Source organism: Thermobia domestica, chromosome 5, assembly GCF_964235325.1.
Source record: "Thermobia domestica chromosome 5, izTheDome1.hap1.1, whole genome shotgun sequence".
Classification (NCBI taxonomy): domain Eukaryota; kingdom Metazoa; phylum Arthropoda; class Insecta; order Zygentoma; family Lepismatidae; genus Thermobia; species Thermobia domestica.
This window is the reverse complement of record NC_137458.1, coordinates 9,010,762-9,035,887: the sequence shown is the minus strand read 5'-3', so window position 1 is coordinate 9,035,887 and position 25,126 is coordinate 9,010,762. Positions and strand designations below refer to the sequence as shown.

The 25,126-nt window shown below is 36.4% G+C and overlaps 1 protein-coding gene across 2 annotated transcripts in view; it reads right to left on the bottom strand.

The window, feature by feature from the left end:
* Positions 1–25,126, bottom strand: part of Tnpo-SR (transportin 3) — a 151,474-nt gene that overhangs the window by 24,717 nt on the left and 101,631 nt on the right. For both annotated transcript variants that reach the window (XM_081758167.1, XM_081758168.1), the window contains 2 exons: positions 18,989–19,129; positions 12,139–12,350 (listed from right to left, as the gene is read on the bottom strand). In XM_081758167.1, the coding sequence (XP_081614293.1) occupies positions 12,139–12,350; positions 18,989–19,129 (353 nt within the window). The remainder of the gene's footprint in view (positions 1–12,138; positions 12,351–18,988; positions 19,130–25,126) is intronic.

The following is a 25,126-nucleotide window of genomic DNA, read 5'->3' as shown; positions in this document are numbered from 1 at the left end:
ATGTGTTGTGTTAAAAGTTACGGAAACATTCTGCTTTCCGTTATACTCATCAAATGTTATAAAATATGCTCGCTGTATTTTATGAAATCTGATTAACACTACCTGGAGCGATGGGTTATTGGAATCCCAGCTCCCTGCAAGAGGGATTTGTGGTGGACAAACTAAACACCTGGTGCGTGGATTTTAGGATAGGATAGGATTTGAGTTTAAAGTATCTTTCAACACCACGACTATATGAGAGGTGGACCTGCCGCTTAACGTAGGATCCGAAGCACATAAACTCTCGCTAGGAATTGAACCCAAGTCTTCCATTCGAAAAATGAAATGACATCTTTTAAGTTTTACGTCCCACGTGTATGCCCGCTAGGCTAAAGGAGACGGTGATGATAATAAATGAATGAAATGGTGGAATTAATGAAGTAGGAGAAAACGGGAGAACCCCGAGAAAACATATGCACACGGTGTTTGTCCGCAATAAAGCTCACTTGGCGCGAGCTAGGAACGAACCAATGACCCCAGACACTAGAGGTGAACGCTCAATCACTAAGCCACCGCCCTCCACCCCATTCGAAGACGAGTAAGCTGCGTGGGTTTTCTCGGGGTTCTCCCACCTCCGTTATTCCACCATTTTAACACATTTCATTATCACTGACTCCCTTAGTAGTGTCGATGCATAACCGTGGGACGTTAAACTAAACAAAAAGAAAAAGAAAAAAACGAAAGAAAGAGAAACAACCGAAACCAGTCATCGACTTTTAAAACTCTGGAAAATCTTGAGATTGTCTTCCTCAATTTTATCTTTCGTATTCTATAGTGACTGCGAGGACTCGTGAAGCCTGGGCTCTACATCAATCATGGAACGTTTTTGCCTCACGTGTAATGCATCGGAAGAATTCGGTAAATTCGTAAAGCTGCCTTCCGAACGCACATTTGAGAAAACTATAAACAACAGAAGTACACCAACAATGTTACCAAAACTCAGAAGATATGGTAAACGAGTGACATAAAAACAACACTTAAAGAATTATAACACGAACACTAACAATCATTCGGTAACAATAATAACAGCCAAAATATATAACAACAACAAAAATAAACAAGACGAAACTTAGCGGCAATCCGACAACACTGTAGCTTCGGAAGATGTTCTCTGTATAACGCGAAAGACGATACTGGCAAAATTACATGGATAGGGTTTGACGACTGGGATGCACTCTCACGTTGTATTGGGTGCTGAAATTGGTAAATCTAGGTCAAGCTTCACGACTCCATGCGATCACCATAATAAATTCTATCGGAATAATAAAGAAATTTTATTCGCAAGAAACTGAAAACTGAATCTAAATTCTAGGGTTTTCTATAGGGTTGGTCACATGCCTCTATGAATACATCGATGACTTCGAGTCAAATATATCTGAATCTTCGGCGTAGACAACACAATACTACCTCATAAAAAGTAAAAGTGAAGGTCACTCCCGTTTTGGGGAAGGTCATGAAGGTCCAAGTGTTGTATGTGGAAGTAAAGGGTAGAACGAGAATAATTTCCCGCTCCCACCGGGATCGAACCCGCGCCACAAAGTTGGCACACAAACAATTTACCGACTACGCTGCCGTGGCTTTAATATTACCTCATAGATGTAGCAAAATCTATAATAAAGCATATTTTTAAGGAACAGAATAAATAAAAATATGAAGTTGCATTATTTTGTTATCTTCCTATCGTTTCCTATATTTTGCTTTCAGGAAAGAAGTTTTCAGTAAGAAAGCGAGGTTGCCAAATGTAGTGATTTGAAATTCGAAGAGTAAAAGTCCTCCCCGCTGACCCAGTGACTACTGTGCGCGTCTTTGGTGCACTCGAGTGCCGGGTTCGATTCTCGGTGGAAAAGCTTTGAAAAATTTGAACGCATAACGATGGTTCGGATTCTAACTTACACTGAAAGTCTAGGTCTTATATAGCCTCGGTGCTGAAAGGGATGCTAAATTCCAATCCAACTAATTGAAGAGTGAAAAATAAACGACTGGGCCGTGAATTGAACTAGGTCTCCCGCTTATCGTGCCGGTGCGCTAATCAGGACTCTACTTAGTTTGCTTATGGCTAGCGCATGTGCACCGGCACGACATGCAGGAGATCCGGATTGAATTCTTACCATGAATCAAAAAATGTTGAATTTTCAACGATGCAAGAGAGTCTAAAATAGCGGTAAAGTCTAAAACAACTAGAAAAGAGTCCATACATAAATTAAATATATAGAAATCTTGCATAAATCCAAATCACAGATTGAAAGAAATACTTACGATTCATTCTAAAGCATCCCTTGCTGAAAACAGACAAAGGTAATCTAAATAGAATATGGGATGATTTTATAGAAACACAATGCACAAATTTCAATAAACATCCCACAAAGTTATTTTTATTTAATACTTCAATTAGAAACTTCATAAAACATAAATATTATCATAATATGTCACCTAATTACTTAGGTGCAAAAATTCGAAACCACTAAGAAGCGATAACGATTCACTGAAGAAGAAAAAAAATGATTATGATTTTGAATTTAATGTCCCTTTCAGCAGCGAGGCTATATAAGACGTGGACCTACTGATTAACGTGGAAGCCGAACCACATGACCGCCCGCCGGGAATCGAACCCAGGTCTCCTACGCCAAAGGCGCGTACGCTAACCGCTTAGCCGCGAAGGAGCTCAAGAAGAAAGAAAAAAGTTTATGTAAATTATAATATGGTTCAGTTACAGAATTTGTATTTAAAATTCGTCATTAAGACGCGAAGAAGTAGTAGCAGAAACGAAACGAAAAACATCAATGAGCAGTTATCTTAATAGTTTTATCTAATTTGTATCTTCTTATAATAACCATCCTTAACTTTGGAAAACCTATATTCCTATACTCAGAAGGTGGAAGAGAGTTTACCGAAAATTCAACAATCTGATTCATAGTAAAACTGTGTCGTTTATGCAATACGACAGAAGAAATTTTACGGAAAATATTTTAAAAATATATTTGAACTCTCTTTCCGTCTTTGGGATACATTGAAAGTGAAATGGTAACAACCCATCTCGACCCAAGTTCTATCTATCTCCCGAAATACATTTAAAACGGTTCAGGAATTTTACCCTGATAATGTGAACAAGGTGTCCACTCTCAAAGCGTTTTGAAATTCCCGGTTAATTCCCGGTTTTACTAGATAAATTCTCGGTTATAACGGGCACTAAAAGACAAATATTTTGCGAAAGAGGCGAAAAGGTTATTATTTAGTTCCCACCCGAACAATATAAAATTATGCTATCGAAAGAAATTATATTTTCTTACCTGTTTTCATTACTTCCCGATAAGTGCATTGATTTTTTCTTGCAGAAGAGCAGCTTCTTTTTTTTTTTCCTCAGCAATTACCTTTGCCTTTTCAGCTTCCAATTCCAGTCTTTTTCGTGTTACACGTTTTCTCTCTCTTTCCATCTTTTCACTCAAATCCTTCGCCTTTTTCTTCAAGTGTTCAGTATACCGAGCATGTGCATTTCTGGCAGCTGTATCATATCTTTGCTGATTTTAATTGACTCTAATCCACCTAATGCACTCACACCATCATACACTTGTCTCATGGCAATAAGACTCTCCTGTTTGATTCTCAAAAATGCATTCAGAATTCACAGAAAATCCTCTCTCTCTCTCTACTGATGCATTTCTGTGTGACAGTATCAAAATACATTGTATAAAATCATTGAGTTCTCGTACACTGTCTTCACTGAATACGCTAAAAAGTTCAACATAAAATGCATCCAGACGCTTCTCCTTTCTTTTAAACGTTTTACACTGATTAATAGATTCAGGTGACGAAAATACCTTCCGATATTGTTCCATAATTGTATTTGATTTGCTTCCCGTAAACCATCGTTTAGCTACCATCTCGTCCAAAGATAATGTCAAACGCTTCTCCGCTAGTGTCAGGTTGTGACCAATAAGCACAGGATCAAGACACGAAATAGCTCGAGTAAGTTTGTATTTCAATGGTGACCTATCCATTACTTTACTAATCATCGCTGCGATAGCTTCTCTGCACGTTCGTCGCAGTGTTAGCTTGTCTAGATCCGTTATTTCCTTGAGTTCACGCATCGCATTCCTAGTTGCAAAGCCTATGTCCACATCTTTAGCAGGAAGAAGATTGTTTGGATCTGATATATCTATTTTTTGAACAGATATATCTATTTTTTTGCGTTTTTAACTTTCTCCCTTCTTCAGCTATTATCGTTGTGTTTCCCGGTTCTTTGGAGAAATTCCGGCTTATTCCCGGTTCACGAAATTCCCGGCTATTTCCCGGTGGGTGGACACCCTGGTGAATTGTTATCGAAAACGGATAACAGCGGAATTTCAAAATACACTGGGACATGTTACTAATTATTTTTAATGCGTAATGTATATACCAAGTATCATCTAAATTGAGGGGCTCTTGCAATACACTAGTTGTCACATAAACGTTGAACAGGGTTCATACAAAAATATTGAACTCAATTTCCCTGAACTTTCCAGGTTTTCCAACGGTATTAATTTTGCAATTTCTAGGTCTAGTGGAAGAAACTAACAGTAAGAGAACACATAAATTTTAAGAATAATATATTTATATATTTAAGAATGGCCACCCTTCTCCCCAATGAACGATTGCAATTAAATATTGAATAACAAGAAAATAAATAATTAAAATAAATAAAATTTAAAATATCCAAAACTTTAGAACATAGATAATCATCACGGTATACATTTGCGATCGTTCATGCCATTCACCTATCTACGCAGTTTTATTATAACAAAATTCACAATTCTACTGTCTTACTGTCATTAACAATTTTTAGTTTTAGAATAAACAACGTAATATATAATGTTCTTATACAAAAGTAGTTTTATTCTACAAGTCCTGCAAAATCTTACTGATTTTTTAAAATTTATTTCTTCAGCTTCCAGACTATGAGCTTTCTTATTTTTCCCTCAAGTCACTTAATTCTTTTAGCTTCCGCTTTTTCATTTGATTTCTGATTGATTCACTTTACTGCACAGCGTTTTGTTTCCAATGCCATTTCATATCTTGTCCGAGATCCTTTAGCTGCTTTACCTAATTCCTGTGAGATCTGAATACTGCTAATGCCACGCGCATATTGAATGCCATCATGTACTTGTCTCAGTGCTACAATTGAATTCTCCTGCCAATTTTCAACCTACAGGCTCTTGTTGATTGAAAAACCGGATTCAACTGTTGCGTTTCCATATGATAATATAAGAACAATTTTGAATACAGCCCACAAATCAGTAAATTTCTTGTCTTTCTTAAGCAGACTTTGCCCAGAATTTGTGCAGATCATCTTTAGTTTCACAAAAGTTTTCAAGACTCCCCGGTACTCCTCTTTTGTCAACCTACACAAAGTCATATACTGAGCAACTGCTCTCTCTGCAACATTTGTTGACAACCGATAACTGGAATGAAGGATCTGAATACATGTTTTCATTTGCTCTTGAGCCAAAGATGGCGCCTTCAAAATAACTTCTGGATCAAGAGATAACGCGGCACGAACAAGGGGATACTTTTTAAAGGGCTGCGCTCCAAGATCTTTTTGATTGTTGCCACTAGAAACCGTTGATATTGCAAAGAAAAGTTCGCTTTCTGCCGATCAGAAGCTCCACATTTACCTAATGCTTTTCTTCACCCAAATCTCACGTCTACATCTTTGTATCTCAACAAAACGTCTTTATTTTCAAAATCCAATGAAATCAATTTCTTGACTGATTCACACTTTTCAATAACATCTGCTTTAACACATCGCCTCATCAAGCTTCTAACAAGGTTGGTAAGTGTGTTGTACAGGTACAAGAACGGTACCATAGGTTTGGAGGACTGAAATGCTTTTAAAAATTCCCCTAGTTCTGTTTACAAGGTCTTGAAGAACGCCAATTTTGCTGGCATTAACAAATCGTAAACTCCTTCCTTGACATGTTTCACTGGTACACTGCTAGGAATGTTGGCTAAATTCAAGTACTTGTTTACGTGGGGAAATACTTCCAATATCCTTTCTGCGCACTGCGCATTTTCTACCCAGCGTACCTGACAAAATTTTGCGGGAAATGTTGAAGTCCCAGAGGATGCAACGTAGTCTTCTCGCCGCGCAGGACTATCTTAAAACAAATAATAAAGCCCCTTTGAAAAACTATTAATATTACATTTTATAGCTACATGACCTGTTTGGAATGCCCCATGAGCCACATGAAGATTACATGATCCTAAATCTAATAACTGTGGATCTATAGAATCAGTCTCAATTTTTTCTTTTAGATTTGACAAAAACTTCCAGTTCATAGGTCCGTTCATACTGACTTGCAGAATCTTCTTCAGAGGCACTTTTGTAAGTCCTTCCTTAAACTTACAAGGAACAGACATGAACGTGTTATCCGGACATCCGAATCAAACCTAATCCATTCGATAAATATAACAAAAATATGTTCATGCACAAAAAATTAGGTGCCATGGACAACAGAATAAGTCCCTGAGGCCCATTAACCCTGTTAGTATAAAGAAAATTGTAGACTCAGTGAAATGTCTATTGCATCAACACTGTTCATTGGAAGGTAATAGTTTATAGTTCATTCTCTTCAACATGAAACAAGCTTTCCAGAGATGCTATGTATTGGGGCCTATAACGTACCTGAACAGGGAAAATTGGGAGAATAGGTATGAGGAGAAAGCGTGTATTGGTACACAAGATTTTCCCTCATATTTATTCCGTCTCTCAGTACAGAATTTGGTACATACATTTCTTATCCCCTATAGTATTTTTGGAGATAAATTTGGATTGTGTGATTTTACCCGCAGCCACTTTAGAGGGGGGCCAAAGTTGATGGGAGGGATTTCTGGAGGGAATTTTCAAGACATTCTCCCAATTTTCCCTGTTCAACTACGTTATGGGAACCAATAGCATCTCTGGAAACCTTGTTTTATGTTCAAGAGAATAAACTATAAACCATTACTTTCCAATGAACAGTGTTGATGCAATAGCTATTTCACTGCGAGTCTACGATTTTCTTTATACTAACAGGGTTAATGGGTCCCAGGGACTTTCTTCATTGCCCATGGCACCTAATTTTTTGTGCATGAACATATCTTTGTTATATTTATCGAATGGACTAGGTTTGATTCGGATGTCCGGATGACACGTTCGTGTTCGTTCCTTGTTAGATAAGAGAACTTCAGCTGTAGCATGGTAAGATATCTCGTAAAAACTTCCTCCTTTGTATCGTTCGAAAACCTCACATGAATGTCCATCTGCCCCTTTTGGACTACCATATTTAACGCTTCATCAAAACACACTATAATGTCCTGACACCCGTTTACTGCATCCACAACACTGTCTCTAAAGTATGGTGAGGGGGGCGCGGTGGCTCAGTGGTAGAGCGTTCACCTCCGGTGCTTGGGGTCCCTGGTTCGATCCCAGCTCGCGCCGTGTGGACTTTGTGGTGGACAAACACCGTGCTCGTGGGTTTTCTCGGGGTCCTCCCGTTTCCTCCCACTTTCTTCATTCCACCATTTCACTCATCTCTCATTATCACAGTCTCCTTTAGCCTAACCGGCATAACCGTGGGACGTAAAACTTAAAGCTTTCATTTCATTTTTCTAAAGTATGGTGCGAGGCCGTAACAAATTATATAACCACACTTCAAAGGGCCCATGCTAAAATTATGTGCAATTACACTATCTGGGAACATCTTTTTAAACAGTATATTATATTTTTTACAGGAATTGTGAGATTTTCTGTTCACTATAAGTCTCATTGCCCACAATATTTCTGCAGACGTCACTTCATCTTTTTCAACGAAGCCTTTTACAGATGGTTGTTTTAATTCTTCTGTTGACTTCTGTGATGGTTGCTCCTCTTGCTTTTGAACTGACTTAAACATATCCACAACACTTCTTTGATTTTTTACTATACTGTTACTCTCCAGTCTTTGCCTGTGTGTTGGTCCTTTTGCATGGCTTCTAATTGCCTGTACTCCCATATTACTCAATGAAAAACTTTTCGAGCGTCCCCGCAAAATGCACTATGCACATCCACTTTAACCTCCTTCAACCAAGGCGTCCACTCAGGATGTAATGCTGGATCTAACCACTAACGATTAAACACTGATCTTTGGCCAGACATCTCTATAATTCAAAGTTAACATACCTGCAAAGAGATGAAAATTAAGCAGCGAACTTAAAACAGTTAGACGATTCTGCCCTCCAAAGCCAAAAGTCGTATCTACAGAAAATCTGCTTTTGAGTAAATCGTTATTTTACTGTTTACTAATAATCCAGTATCTTATGGTACAACGTCTATATCAGATAAACAATTTATATCATATAGCTCCGCTATTTTGCAGATTCAGAGTTCTCTCTTTTTCAGATTATGTATTACGTTGATATGACCTAGCTGACATCACTAACTCAATTCTGGCCAAAACTGTAAATACGACTTTTTGGCTTTGAAGGACAGAATAGTCTAGCTGTTTGAAGTTCGCTGCTTAATTTTCACGAGTCATTTCTCAGTATAGGAAAAATAATAGGATTTTATGAACCTGCACAAAATCCTAATACACCGAATATAGCACAAAAGTTAAATAGGAAATTTTTGAAGAAAAGGTAGTAGCAAGAATTTGGCAACATCTACGAAATACTTCATTGTCTTAGAAAGAGTAGGAGTCAATTCTGAGGTTGCAAGGATGAAATTCTAAAGAACTGCTTCTATAGGTGAGTATCGCTTTCAGAAAAAGTGGAAAGGTTACTAGTGCGCCCATTATATCAACAAAGGTTATTTATGAATACTGTACCGGATCAGTTAAAAGGGAAAAAATATTAAGTTGAGAAGCCTACTAAGGGAATTAATAAGTAAATACTTTTGTTCCATACTTGAATACATTCAAAATATAAAAAAAATACTGAACTCAATTTCCCAGATATTTCCAGGCTTTTTACTAGATATGATCGATTTCCCTAAATTATCCAGGATTTTTTCTTCCAAAATCAATTTCCCTCAGATTTCCAGGTAGTGTATGAACCCTGTTGAACTAGGACTTGCGTTCTTCCGATTTGGGTATTGAAAAATTAACATCAACATTATTGTCAAGAGATGGTTGGCATTGCCCGCCAATGTAAAGAAACAGGATGTGATAAATCAAAAAGCAGATGCAAAGCAATATGGAAGGAGAGAGTGAAATGTAAACTGCCATGATTAAATTTCCATGCGAACAGAGAAAAGAAAAAGAAGTGGACCAGAGTTTATACTTGTGGTTACATTTACGTTGAGGAACTTAAAATAGAACATCTTGACTCAGGAGGATCAGACACTGAATTCGAACCTTGACCCCTGATTGAGAAGCATGGAGCAAACCAATACCTCTGCTTAAAACTGTGTTATTCTCAACATCAAAGAGTTCAAAGATAATATTTGTACAAAATTTCACGTTCATATGTAACGATAATGTATATATCTATATCTGTATTATTAAATAATAATAGCAGCAAGACCTTTTATAAGATATTAAAAGCTTACACTTCTTTTATTCTGAAAGATGACTATAAGTATCCACTACATCACAAAATATTTGTCGAATATTTATCCTCGTGTCATCAACTATCTATCTTCATGACCATCATACCTTCTTGACAACCTCATTAACAACTAATCAACAAACCTTTTCTTTTTCAATATACATATTTCTGTTCAATTATTGCGCCTCTGATCATGTACCTAAAACAGGTACAGATTGATATTATTATTACATCATTACGATCGTATCGTTATACATACACCCACGAGTTTCGGTAAAGGTCGAAGAAAAAGTTTAATGCCTCCTTTTCTCCAGTAGGAGACGCATTTCGTAAAGCTCAGACTTATCATTGGCCCAGTGTTCACTGACAACGTTTGTATGAATAGAATTTCAAGTTTCTACGAGCAGTACTTTCGTAGATCTATTGATTAGCGAAAAGAATTCCGATTTCTTTTCCCTCTCTTCCATGTAAAGACTGTAATTTGCAAATTTTGTCTTATTTCCAGCCTAAGGTTTAAGAACATTTGAACAAACTTCAATTTCCTACATCGAACTGTTCCGGAGAACTGATAAACGGCGAAAATAACTTTAGCCTCCCTTCCTAGCAGGAATCACATTTCGTAAAATTTGTTGTTGTACTTATCTTGGAGTACAAGAACGTTTTTACGGAAATTCAAGTTCCTATTTTTAAAAGTTTTGGAAGAACTGATGAACGACGAAAATTACATTCAACAGACCTTCCCCCTCTTGGAGTGCATTTCATAAAATTCTAGATTTACGGAAAACATTTGTACAAAATTTCAATTTTCTATTCCCAATTATTTCAGAGATGTCATGAACAGCAATTAATATTTTCAAGATCTCTTTTCATTCGTAAAACTCTGTTTTACTGCCAGTCCATGGAGAAGATTCCAACAAAAGTTCCAAGTTCAACACTTAATAGTATCGGTGATTTGGAGAACAGCTAGAAATATTCAGACCCTTCTTTCCCCGACTAGTGACTGGGTTTCGTAAACTTTGCAGTCTTATTAACTAGGAAAGCTTCAATATTTAACTGTATCGGAAATAGGAGAAAATAATCAAGATGCTTTTACGGCTTTAGAATAGATATCACGAAATTCCGTCTTACCTACAAGCCCGGAACCCAAGGAGAATATTTATACAAAACTTCAACGTTCTATGCTTAATAGTTTTTGAACTCTGGTAAGTCCCAGAAAATATTCAATCCTCCTCCCCTTCCTTCCTTAAGAGCCTGACTTACTAAAAATAACACAAAATTTACCATTTTTCTTTCGCTTGTTTATTCATAAGTGAAAGGAGATAATGAAATGCAACTCACCACAATCATAGATAGTTACTCTACAACAGAAACTATGAATCTCAAGAATTTTCAGTATTGCATCCATAGAAAAAATGAAATGAAATCTTTGAGTTTTACGTCCCACGGTTATGCCGGTTAGGCTAAAGGAGACGGTGATGATGAGTAATGAATGAAATGGTGGAATGAAGAAATTGCGAGGAAACGGGAGAACCCCGAGAAAATCCACGCACACGGTGTTGCATCCATAGAAATTACACTGTTGCCAGAATAAAAACTTCCCCAAAATCTACGACTAGAGGAACGAACTCAACTGTATTTGATTACGTATCATGTTGTCTTGGAATCCTGTGAACTACTTTTTAAATAATAGTTGTATTTAGTTTGTAATAACCAAAATAGTTTTAACATACAGTTATTAAAATTAAATAATATTATTATTTAAAAAGTAGTTCACAGAATACCAAGACAACATGATACGTACTCAAATGCAGTTGAGTTCGTTCCTCTAATCGCTGCCTTAACTTAAATTTTTTGAAGAAATGTTATTCTGACAACATTGTAATTTCTATGGAGGCAACACTGAAAATTCTTCAGGTTCAGTTTCTGTTTTAGAATAACATTATCTATGATTGTGGTAAGTTTTATTTCATTACCTCCTTTCACTTATGAATAAACAAGCAAAAGAAAACTGGTAAATTTTGTATTATTTTTTGTAAGTCAGGCTCTTAAGGGACATTTCGCAAAACCTCGTCTGACCTACAGCCTGGAACTCAAGATGAATATTTATAAAACAATCGTATTTTACGTTTAAGCCTCCTCCTCCCTTTTGAACCCCTTCCTTTCTACTTATGATACGCATCAAAGAAATCTAAACCCCCGAGAATACCAAGCCAACGTGTAGATTTTGTGTGGAACAAACGAACAAACATGCAAATTTATATAAAATATTTCAAAAAGTAATTTCATATATGGTTAACACTGCACAGTGATTTTGGTTGTGAATACGATGTTACCTAGAATAGTATTTCTTCCTTTCGTTTTGAGACTTCACAAATTGAATTTACTTGCCATTCCTGAATGACAAATTGAACTGGAGAATGCCAAGTTCAATCTCACCTCCTGTACATTTTAAAGTATAACTTGTATAAAATAACAAGAATTATTTTTCAGTTAAGAAATTTAATAAGCAGTATCCAAAACGTTGCACTGAAAAATGAAGGAAATTTTATACGTCAAACCTACCTTGCGCATAGACGGAAAAGATCATCTACAGTATCCGGATGATTCCTCAGGCCGTTGGGTTCCTCCAGAATTTTAAACGTTGGACCAATAAACGCTTGTAACATGCCTAGTAGCCCTTCCACACATCCAGGTTCCGAGGCATATTCATCAACTAGAATGCTCCCCAAATACAGAAAGCAACTATGTTGATACAATTGGTACAAGGTTACGATCTGAAAATGATAAACAGTACATTCACATTCAAATTTAATAATGGTTTAGGAAATTGTAATACAAAGTGAATTAATTCTCCAACTGCCAATTCACATCTTTAAATGAACTCTTGATGTCTGTATACAAATTAAACAACTTGAAAATCGTCTACTATGTCATCGTATTTACACGAACTTTCTTTTCTTTCGTCAATATTGAGAAGTATATTGTGAACTAATTCTTGGTACAAATTTAAAAGGAAATTAAAAACAGAATAATTAGATAAAAATTAAAAAGAAAAAACAATGTATTAAGTGTGGATAGGAATTGTTAATAGGTACATTTGATTTAGTGCGTGAAAATTGTTATGTTTTGTTAGTGCATAATGTGCTAAATTTTATACAAGTGACAAAAATAAGTGGACTCTGAGCATGTAGCCCTAGTGTACAGCATTTAGTACAAGGAGCCACTTCAGCCTTAGCACCCTGCATTAATACGAGGAAGAATTAGAAACTAAGGTTATACGGCCGATATTTCTGAACTTCCGTCTCTTATAGAGGAATGAGAAGTGTGCGTTAATTTTACTACATGGAATTGGCAGTCACCCGCCACCTACCGCGATAGTTGTAGGTGAACACAGATGGCGACTCGTTTGGAAAATTAGTCTCGCGAAGAAGTCACCAGTTATTCGGTTTCTGTGAACGAAACATGTAACCGCGACTGAAATTTACCGGCTGCTGGCAGAGGTTTACGGACAGACTGTAATGTCTCGTCAGCATGTCGCGGAATGGTGTCGAAAGTTTGCAGCAGTGGCCAACCCAGCCCGGCATCATCATCGACCATACTCCCTACAGACTGGACCTCGCTCCAAGCGACTTTCACTTGTTCCTGCACTTGACGGAGCACCTAGGAGATCGTGGCTTCCTTTCACACGAGGAGGTGAAACACTTCGTGACAACTGGCTGAAAACGGAAAGACAGGATTTTTAATCTTCAAACCCATCCCACGATGCGACAAGTGCCTCAACCGATATGGAGACTGTCGACAATTATCCTAATGTATGTACTATCTGTTGGCTGTATTGGTTGTATGACATAATATACACATGTTTCACTGCAAGCTTTGTAACCTTACTTTCTGATCACTCCTCGTACATAAAAGAACAGACATAATATACACATGTTTCACTGCAGGGTTTGTAACCTTACTTTCTAATCACTCCTCGTACATAAAAGAACAGACATAATATACACACGTTTCACTGCAGGGTTTGTAACCTTACTTTCTGATCATCCTCGTACATAAAAGAACAGACATAATATACACACGTTTCACTGCAGGGTTTGTAACCTTACTTTCTGATCACTCCTCGTACATAAAAGAACACGGTTTATAGCAATTTGCTATACTTATTTCTCTCTTTCTTTCTTTCTTTCTTACGAATGTATATCAAAAAATAAAATAAATATGTTTCTAAAACCTTTTTTTTTTGTTTGTTTGTTCGTTTTGTTTTGTTTGTTGTTGTTGCAGATACAAAACTGAGGGAAGTCTGACGGCAATTACTGCCTTCTATTTAACCCGTCTGGCACTTAGAGCAACTTAAAGGTGACACATCGACTTGAACATTACTCCAAAGAGGAAATGCGCGGTTTATTCGTTTTTAATGGGCCAGGCGACAGAAACCATCTGACATTCATCGAGAATTGGAGCAGGTTCACGGAAAAGGTGCCAAAACATATAAATGAGGGAGAAAAAAAACACCTCCGAATGGGCATTTCCCTGACCCATCTCACCCATTATGCCCACGAAAAAAATTCACTCTTTCATAGCATCATAACGGGCGATGAAACCTCAATATCCATACAGACACCTGAATCAAAACGTCAGAGCACGACGTGGAAACATCCGTCGTCACCGCCGACCAAGAAATTCAAGATCACAACATCTGCTAAGAAAGCAATTCCTAGTGTGTCTTGGGGTCACCAGGGTGTTATTTATGTTGAATTTCTGGCAAAATGTACGAACATTATTAAGGAACTATGGACAGGCTGAAAGCAGCCATATATCAGAAACGAAAGGGGGCACTACGAGAGGTGAGGTGGGGTTGTTACTACACGATAACGCATCTACATATAGATCAACGGGCCCGAACACATGAGTTTCAAGTGGGAAATTCTTGACTATCCTCCGTATAGCCCTGATTTAGACCCTCCCGCGTATCATTTGATGGGACCTTTAAAAAATACCTGGGCGGCGTATCGATACACTGGAAGAGGCACAATAGGGTACGGTTACCTAGTTAGGGAACTTGGAGCAACATTTCCTTGCAAAGGGCATGGACTATTTGGTGTCAAATTGGAATGCGTGGGTCCTATGCCAATGTCATTGTCGATGTTAGTGTGATACCATGTGTCAAACATGGTCCAGTTTCAGATATTTATCTATGCACGTTTTTCAATAAATCGAAAACTCACCATTTTTTGATACACGTTTGAATTTCAGAGCCGCCACTCACATATTTGTCCAAAGCGTCCGACGTTCCTAAACATACGTATAGAAACAATTCACTTTATTTATTTATTTTATTTTATTTTATACTGATGATACGTCGTAGGTAGGTTTGTTGTTTATCAGAGATTAAAAGCAGCTTTAAATGAAAACCTCTTCACATCACGGTGATACTAAATGTCTCAGTTGCCAAGCATGTGTTAACTGATTATATTTTGTGTGTTTATCTCAGTTTGAGTGTGTGTGTGTGCATAAAAATTTGACGGGCGTAAGTTTAGTCCAGCTGAATTCACAAAACATCGGATTTAATTTCCATGTCTACTGGTTATCATGTCCTACTGCTTTAAAAGAAAAGAAAGATAATTTTGTCTGTGCATTTGACAGGTCTTGTGTACGAAAATTTCGTTTGTCAATATTTTGCCGCAACAGCGTTTAATTGCACGTATAAGCTCTATATCTTTGAAAAAATTAAATGAAATCTTTCAGTTTTACGTCTCACAGGCTAAAGGAGACGGTGAAGATGAGAAATAAATGAAATGGTGAAATGCAGAAAGCGAAAGGAAACGAGTGAACCCCGAGAAAACGCAAGCACACAGTGTTTGTCCAGCACAAAGCTCACTCGGGGCGAGCAGGGATCGAAGGACGAACCCCATGCACCAGAGGTAAACGCTCTACCACTGAGCCCCCGCGGCCCCTCTACATTTTTAGAGACGAACGGCAAATGAAGTAGAATGAGTAGGTTACCAGAAGGGCCAAATCTTATCTAGTATTTATAACCAGCTTTATTAGTGTGTTTAAAAATAAGAAAAAAAAAAAGAAAAGAAAGAAACAACTGAAGCAAATTGCTATAAACCATGGCCTTTTGTAAATTAATGCAGGATGCTAAGGCCGAAGTGGCTCCTTGCACTAAATGATGCACACTAGGGCTCATGCTTAGATGCCACTTGTTTTTATCACTTGTATACAATGTAGCGCATTGTGCAAAAATAAAACACATATAGAAGAACACAACAATTTTCAAGCCCATTCGTGGCTAAGCGGAAAGCGTACGCGCCTATGGCGTGGAAGACCCGTGTTCGATTCCCGGCGGGAGCTCATGTGGTTCAGATTCCATGTTAATCAGTAGGTCCACGTCTCATATAGCCTCACTGCTGAAAGGGACACTGAACTTAAAATCAACTCAACTGAACACAAAAATTTTCACACAGTGAAGCAATTGCTACAATTTTACAGCTAGTATTATATATATATATATTGCTAACAGTATTATCGTATCGCTTTATTATGTAAAGAAAATAAATTGTATCATGCTTTAATCCTAAATAAATTGTATCATGATTTAACCCTAAATAAATTGTATCATGCTTTAACTCTAAATAAATTGTATCATGCTTTAACCCTAAATAAATTGTATCATGCTTTAACCCTAAATAAATTGTATTATGCTTTAACCCTAAATAAATTGTATCATGATTTAACCCTAAATAAATTGTATCATGCTTTAACCCTAAATAAATTGTATCATGCTTTAACCCTAAATAAATTGTATCATGATTTAACCCTAAATAAATTGTATCATGATTTAACCCTAAATAAATTGTATCATGCTTTAACCCTAAATAAATTGTATTATGCTTTAACCCTAAATAAATTTTATCATGATTTAACCCTAAATAAATTGTATCATGATTTAACCCTAAATAAATTGTATCATGCTTTAACCCTAAATAAATTGTATCATGCTTTAACCCTAAATAAATTGTATCATGATTTAACCCTAAATAAATTGTATCATGCTTTAACCCTAAATAAATTGTATCATGCTTTAACCCTAAATAAATTGTATTATGCTTTAACTCTAAATAAATTGTATCATGATTTAACCCTAAATAAATTGTATCATGCTTTAACCCTAAATAAATTGTATCATGCTTTAACCCTAAATAAATTGTATCATGCTTTAACCCTAAATAAATTGTATCATGCTTTAACCCTAAATAAATTGTATCATGCTTTAACCCTAAATAAATTGTATCATGATTTAACCCTAAATAAATTGTATCATGCTTTAACCCTAAATAAATTGTATCATGCTTTAACCCTAAATAAATTGTATCATGCTTTAACCCTAAATAAATTGTATTATGCTTTAACCCTAAATAAATTGTATTATGCTTTAACCCTAAATAAATTGTATCATGATTTAACCCTAAATAAATTGTATCATGCTTTAACCCTAAATAAATTGTATCATGATTTAACCCTAAATAAATTGTATCATGCTTTAACCCTAAATAAATTGTATCATGCTTTAACCCTAAATAAATTGTATCATGATTTAACCCTAAATAAATTGTATCATGCTTTAACCCTAAATAAATTGTATTATGCTTTAACCCTAAATAAATTGTATCATGATTTAACCCTAAATAAATTGTATCATGCTTTAACCCTAAATAAATTGTATCATGATTTAACCCTAAATAAATTGTATCATGCTTTAACCCTAAATAAATTGTATCATGCTTTAACCCTAAATAAATTGTATCATGATTTAACCCTAAATAAATTGTATCATGCTTTAACCCTAAATAAATTGTATTATGCTTTAACCCTAAATAAATTGTATCATGATTTAACCCTAAATAAATTGTATCATGCTTTAACCCTAAATAAATTGTATCATGCTTTAACCCTAAATAAATTGTATCATGATTTAACCCTAAATAAATTGTATCATGCTTTAACCCTAAATAAATTGTATCATGCTTTAACCCTAAATTTGGCGTGTACGTGATAAAAGTGTGATAATCCGACGTTCCTAAAAATACTGCACAAACAATTTTACACTGATGTTAGATAAGTTTGCTGTCAAACAAAAATTAAAAGTTTTCTTGCAAAATAAGAAGAGTTATTATTTTGGAATACATACAATAGAATATAGTGCCCTTAAGCAAGCACAGTTTCGTATATGATAGTGTAAAATACCTTCTACACTGTAAACATACTAAAATACAATAAATTCAACACGTTTAAATTAAAATCAGGACTTTTAAATTGAATCGGCTGCTCCAGATTTTGTACGTTGTTTCCGATATCTGTTAAATCAACTGTATATCTATAAAACCTAGATGTACATTATTATTATTATTATTTCCCCTTCCTGTACTCTTTCCAACAAACCCATTCCATTATTCTGATATTCCTTCAACAAACTTTCTTCACTTACAACTTGGTAATACGAGGGTCATCCAGAAAATCAAGACCGTTTAGTTATACAAAATGGAAATCATAATATTTAATAAATAAAAAAAAAAAAAAAAAAAACCACCTTCATTTAAACATTTTTCTTATCTGTTCACGAGCTTCTGCTGCCAGTTCATTAAGCCACGTAGTCACTGCATTCTCCAACTCTTCAGCACTTCCAACAATTTACCGCCCAGAAACTCTTTCAACTTAGGGAAAAGGTGGAAACGCTAGGAGCAAGGTCCAGACTATAGGGTGGATGATAAAAAAATTTCCCATCCGAATTGATCCAGCAATTCTTCAGTTACAGCAACAGTGTCAGGGCGGGCATTGTCGTGAAGAAGCACAATTCCTCTAGAAAGCATTTCTAGTCTTCTGTTTTGGATGGCTCCCTGTAGTTTTCTTCTCAAGTGTCACAATAACGAATTGCATTGATCGTAGTGCCTTTTGGCATGAAATCCACCAAAAGAACTAGTGGCAGAAGGGTATAATAATGGAATTCTGAAGCTCATGAACACACACGACAAATGTTTAGAGGAAGGTGGTGTTTATTTACAGAAGTGAAGAAAGCTTCAGTTATGTAACATTTTTTTTTCAATAAATATGTATTTTTCATTTTGTACAACGGTCTTTATTTTCTGGATGACCCTCGTACTATTACGTGACTGTGCTCCAATTCGGCGCTCAAATGGACATTTTCCATCTACTTTTTATGTTCTTTATTTTTTCTCTTCCCTCTACTTCTTTCTCTTCATATTTGATATACCATTCAGCTAAAAAGCTTATAAAGTACACTCTATTGTATTGTCTGATATTTATACGCATATTCTATACCGTACCTTAGCACCAGCATTTTTTAACTTCCCTCAACACAAATTATATATCAAACCCTTTTTTTTCTTACTTGTTTGACAAGAGGTTCCAAAAGATGTGCAGATTGTTTGCCAACACAACGAACTGCGAATCGAAGACATCGGCAACACCTTTCCATTACTCGGAGATCTGCCTGATATTTTGTACACGCATTCGAAAGAACTGGCCATATCTGGAAAGAAAATTACAACGTTTTAGTTATAATGATTTCATATTTAATGTCATGCAACAGCAAACTGAATAATAAAACATAATTATTAGTCCTTCCTTAGATATTATATATTACATTTCTCCATTAACTTCATATATTTATCTATTTTAATGTTACAAGTATCTTGCCATTGTTGATGAACTCAAAGACGGTCACATATAGTTGAATGCAATGTACCATAAACCTCTTGCACTCAGAAATTACACAGTGTTGCTAGAATAACAATTCCCCCAAAATCTGAATTAAGGCAGCGACTAGAGGAACGAACTCAACTGCATTTGATTACGTATCATGTTGTCTTGGAGTCCTGTGAACTACTTCTTAAATAATAATTGTATTTAGTTTGTAATAAACAAAATAGTTTTAACATACAGTTATTAAAATTAAATAATAATGCTATTTAAAAGTAGTTCACAGGATACAAAATAACGTGACACGTAATCAAATGTAATTGAGTTCGTTCCTCTAGTCGCTGCCATAACTTAGATTTTGCGGGAAATGTTATTCTGCCAACACTAATTTCTATGGATGGAAACACTGACAATTCTTCCGGTTCATATTTTCTGTTGCAGAATAACATTATCTATGGTTGTGGTAAGTTGCATTTCATTATTTTCTTTCACTTATGAATAAACAAGCAAAAGAAAAATAGTAAATTTTGCATTATTTTTAGTAAGGCAGGCTCCTAACCCTTTTAGGATTTCCACTTTTTGAGGTAGATTTTAGACTTTCACTCAAACAGCTACTGCTTCCTTACTATTTATCGTAGGATCATGGTTCATAAATCGTTTCTTCAGGATAGATCATACTTTCCAGCGGTACCACTCGCTTGTCCGTATTGTACACCAGAAATAGGAAAATCGAAAAAGAAAAGAAAAAACAATTTTTCCCCAAAAATTTTTTTTCGAAATTTTTGTACCCCTCTGGCCCAGGTCTGGGTTCACGTAGGGATTTTTTTTTTTTTTTTTTAAGTTATGTACATAATATGTGTGCAAAATTTTAATCGTGTATCTTAAAAACAGCGGAAAAAATTGTTGAAAGTCTGCATTTAGGCTCTCTTTCTTTCTTTTTCTTTCTTTGTCTTTCTCTCTCTCATATATATATATATGTATACGTATAAAAATATACTGCGTCATTACTGTTTGGCCTAGAGTCATAGTTCAAACGTTATTTTCTTCAGTATAATCAGCCCTTTCTAACGGTACCACTCACATGTCCGTATCTTATACCTGAACCGAAAAAATCGGGAAAAACCAGAAATTTTTCTGAAAAAATCAGTCCCTCGGGCCCGGCTCCGGTTTCATGTAGGAATGTCAGAAAAATTCGAGAAATATCCAAACGCACACACAATCAGTATGCAGTGTTCCAATACGATATCGTAAAAATTGAAGGCGTGAAAAGTTTTTGAAATTTACCTTAAGAAAAACTATAAAAAAGTCACCTCGCTCCGGCCCCACTTGGCGCCGCCAAGTTGACCATCCGATTCCAAAACGCATCTGGGGTGTTCTTTGGTCCATCCTTGACTTTAATAAAAAGAAACCCGGCTTAAATACCTGTTATAGAACCTAAATAAGCGGTCAAAGACGATACTACGCCATGGTAACAAAAGTTACCAAAAATCCTAAAAGGGTTAAAGAAGTCCTTTAGATAAATCAAAAGAAAGTAGGAAAGATAACAAATTCATTTCATTTTAAGAGTGCGGGAAACATACAGTTTTAACATTAGTTTAAAATAATGAATGCTTAAAAACAAAAAAAAAAAACAAAAAAAAAGAAAAAAAAGAAAGAAAAAAAGAAAAAAAAAACAAACAAGACCTCTTTCTCTTTATTCATATACAACTTCTATAGACATTCCTCTTCAGAGTGAGTGTCTGACTCTCTAGCCACGCAGAGAACAAGAGAAGAAATCGTTCTTCCGTTATAACTTTTAGCACAACAGTCAATATGGTTGAACAGAAAAAGAAAAACAACCGAACTTCTGATTCATGTAATTTTCTTTTTTTCGTTCACTTCTTTCAACATTAAATGATGATCTACTCAGTCTCAGAAGCTACGTGTCTATAGATATTCTGTGTTCAGAAGCTTTCTGTTTAATGACTTCTGAACTTCCAAATTTTCGGAAGTATTCTGGTTCTATTTCCAGGAGAAAAAAAAAATATTACAAGATCAAATAGATAAATTTTCGGAATAATTGACAGATAGCACTACCTGTTTCATCTTTGGTTTGTTCAAAAAAATGGAATGAAATCTTTTAGTTTTACGTCCCACGGTTATGCCGCTTAGGCTAAAGGAGACGGTGATTATGAGAAATGAATGAAATGGTGGAATGAAGAAAGTGGGAGGAAACGGGAGAACCCCGAGAAAACCCACGCACACGGTGTTTGTCCACCACAAAGTTCACTTGGCGGGTGCTGGGATCGAACCCGGGACCCCAAGCACCAGAGGTGAACGCTCTACCACTGAGCCACCGCGGCCCCTTTTTGGTTTGTTCAGTTGGCAATAATCGACAACTTTGGATTTCTGCCTGGATCAATAAACAATAGCTGAAGGTAACAATTGGTCTTGAATTCAAATGAAAATGTTTTTCTAATATATTATATATTTGGTCTAGGAATTAATTCGTGCGGTTGGTACGCACACATTGAAGCTGTAGTACAAACACAAAATACATAAATACCTTAAGAAAAATATTGTCCATCGCTAGCCACCACTTTCGCCCATCTGTCAGGCAATGTACGGATTCCGTGGCGAAAGAAGTCCTCATCCTTGGAAGCGATCCAGTCAGAGACCCATGTTTCGATATCTTCTGAAGAAGTAAACCGCTGTCCAATCAAATCGTTGTTCATGCAATCGAACAAGTAGTAGTCCGAAGGAACAACGTCTGGTGAATACGGCGGGTGGGGTAAAACTTCCCATCCGACATTTTCTAAATAGGTTTTGACCGGTTTTGCGACATGTGGGCGAGCGTTATCATATTGAACAATAAGTTTATCATGTCTGTTCTCCCATTCTGGTCGTGTTCTGGCCAGAGCTTGCTTCAAACGCACTAATTGTCGTCGATAACGTTCTCCATTCATAGTTTCACCCGGTTGCAGCAGCTCATAGTACACCACACCTTTCATATCCCACCATATGCACACCATAACCTTTGCACAGTGAATATCTCGTTTTGGTTGTGATGGACCTGGTTCACCTGGTTTCACCCAGGCCTTTTTTCGTTTAGGGTTCTCGTAATGGATCCACTTCTCATCACCCGTAATAATTCGATGCAGAAACCCCTTTCTGCTCTGTCGTTGAAGCAGCAATTCGCAAATGGTTTTTCGTCTTTCAACGTCTCTGTCTTTCAATTCATGTGGAACCCAATGTGACATCTTTTGAATCATTCCCATGGCTTTCAAGCGTTTGGAGACTGTTGTTTGATCAACGCCTAATGCTGCTGCAAGTTGTTCCTGCGTTTGACACGAATCCTGCTCGAGCAATGCTGTCAATTCTTCGTCTTGAAATTTTTTTGGCTGTCCAGCTTGCTCTTGGTCTGCCAAGCCGAAATCACCACTTCTAAACCGTGCAAACCACTTCTGACACGTTCGCTCAGCTAGAGCATGGTCACCATACACTTCCACCAAAATACGATAACTTTCAGTCGCACTTTTCTGCATGTTAAAGTAATGCAGCAGGACACCCCGCAAAAACACTTTATCAGGCACAAATTGCGCCATGTTCACTTAACTACAAACTGGTGTTGTTGACGCTTTAATCCACTGCCCTATACTACGAACGATACGCGATGACAGGGGTTTGCAACACATGTGTGGATACACGGAACTGTGGGACGCTCCGTTCGTTGCGCCATCTCTTGTCCACCCGCACGAATTAATTCCTAGACCAAATATATTTTTTTTTAATATATAAATTTTGAACACCCAACATCGAAAAAATATTTGGTGTAGAAGAATATGGAAACAACAAAAATATATAATGACACGAAGAATACTCTGGAGGACTCGGCTCCGTCACCTTCAACTGCTGTCAAATAGGCATTGAATTTAAACGTAGGCGTTGAAACCTCCACATTGATCCGCAAAGACAACGACCAAAACCTATCCTCTACTAGATATTAATGAATAAGTACCAGATATGGTGTTCCAGGATTGTTGATTGTAAGCGCTATTTTAGAGCAATTAATCTTTACTATACGTACAATAATTAACAGAGAGCACACAATACGGTAAATGTAACACAAACAGAACAAAGATTACTTCATGAATTACATATCTCACAGATATATCTAAGAATCAACGTTTTCTTTCTTCCTTCAAAACAGCATGTGTATCTTTGTAGCACTTCTGCCCTGCTTTTTAATTTCAACTTCTTTTCTAAGAATGATACAGCAGAAGCTCTAGGCATTTCAGGTGCACGAATATTCTACATTTAATTCAAAAAATGTACATGAAGAAATGAATTGTGTTCAAGATGAGTCTCTCGCTTTCTGAGGGACAATTTAATCCTTTCAAGGGAACTGCAGAATTGAAATTGATTATATGCGTTGATTTGTAACCACCGATAAAATATAGATATACTATTACACTTCAGAAATGGAACAGTAATGAAAATATTGGATACATGCTTATCCTCCTCCTTCGAAGCAGGTTACGTGTGTGAATCTACCGGAAAGATAATGGTTTTAGTTTATTTATTTATTTATTTTTCTTCTATCCTTCTCACTATCTTCCACCTGGTAACATCATCATTGCTGAAAGATCCCGGAATAACTAAAGATAAAAGAAAAAAAATCATCTTCCATCACAACAATCCTCACCCACATACAGGTGTCGCTGCAAGGACCAAACCAATGAGTTACTGACATGTTCATCTTATTCATCAGATTTGGCTCCGCCTTGAAATCAGAGCATATCTGAGAACTCTGTAGAGAGCGTGTCTGGGAATTATACCCTGTAGGGAATCCCTTGTACACACATTACACATTGACGAAATACGCAGTTTTGGATCGCGTATGTGAGACTTCCTTGAAACAATATGGACCGGCATTCGAAATTGTGCGAATAGAAAATTTAGCTTTTCGACGATTTTGGATAGTCCTAGCTTAGAAAGTATGCACTTTTCCCACAGGTTTATATGAACTTTTTCTCTTATTTTCATGATGTAAGGAATCACGTCTTACAGTTTGTCGGTATAGTTCTGTAACACCCCGTATAGTGTACGTTTCTAATTTTTTAGGGAAGAATCAAATAAAGGGCAAAACTTTTATGTGATCTAACCAATACAAAAATTTATGCCTTTCAAAATACTGCGGAAGTTTCCCCTAGATGGTGAATAAGATTGAATGATCTTCGGAAAAATATTAGTATGAAAAATTTCCTGTGCAGCATTTTTAACGTTCTGAATTCGATACCTTTGAATAGGTGAAGCCTGACTTCCCTGTACAAGCTTCCACATCAACTCCTGTACAATTGATTTCCGGTAGGAATTCATGTGGTTCGGATTTCACGTTAATCAGTAGGTCCCGTCTCATATAGCTTCGCTCCTGAAAGGGACGTTAAACTCAAACTCAGCAAGTCTTGTAAAATCGATAGCCTTCATACTATACGGTCTCGAAGTTGATTTCTCCGCAAAATGTAAATTACGTAACACAAGAAGGCAGATTGTCTCTCTTTATATAGGACTTTTTTTAAAACTTGTTTCTGTGAGTAGAATCACCTCTGGAACACTTTAACAAGAAACGTGAACGCTGGTCCCTGGCCGCTTCCGCTTTAAATTGTAGGTTTATGACTCATACAGACTTAGTGCTGAAGAAGAACGCTAAATTTCAAGAAACAACAACTCGGTATTTATAATAAATCTGGATACGCATGAAAATCACATATAACAGATATAGACAAAAATACTCTGAAAGGATTGAATACACAATAACATTTGTTATACGTCTTAGTTTATTACGAAT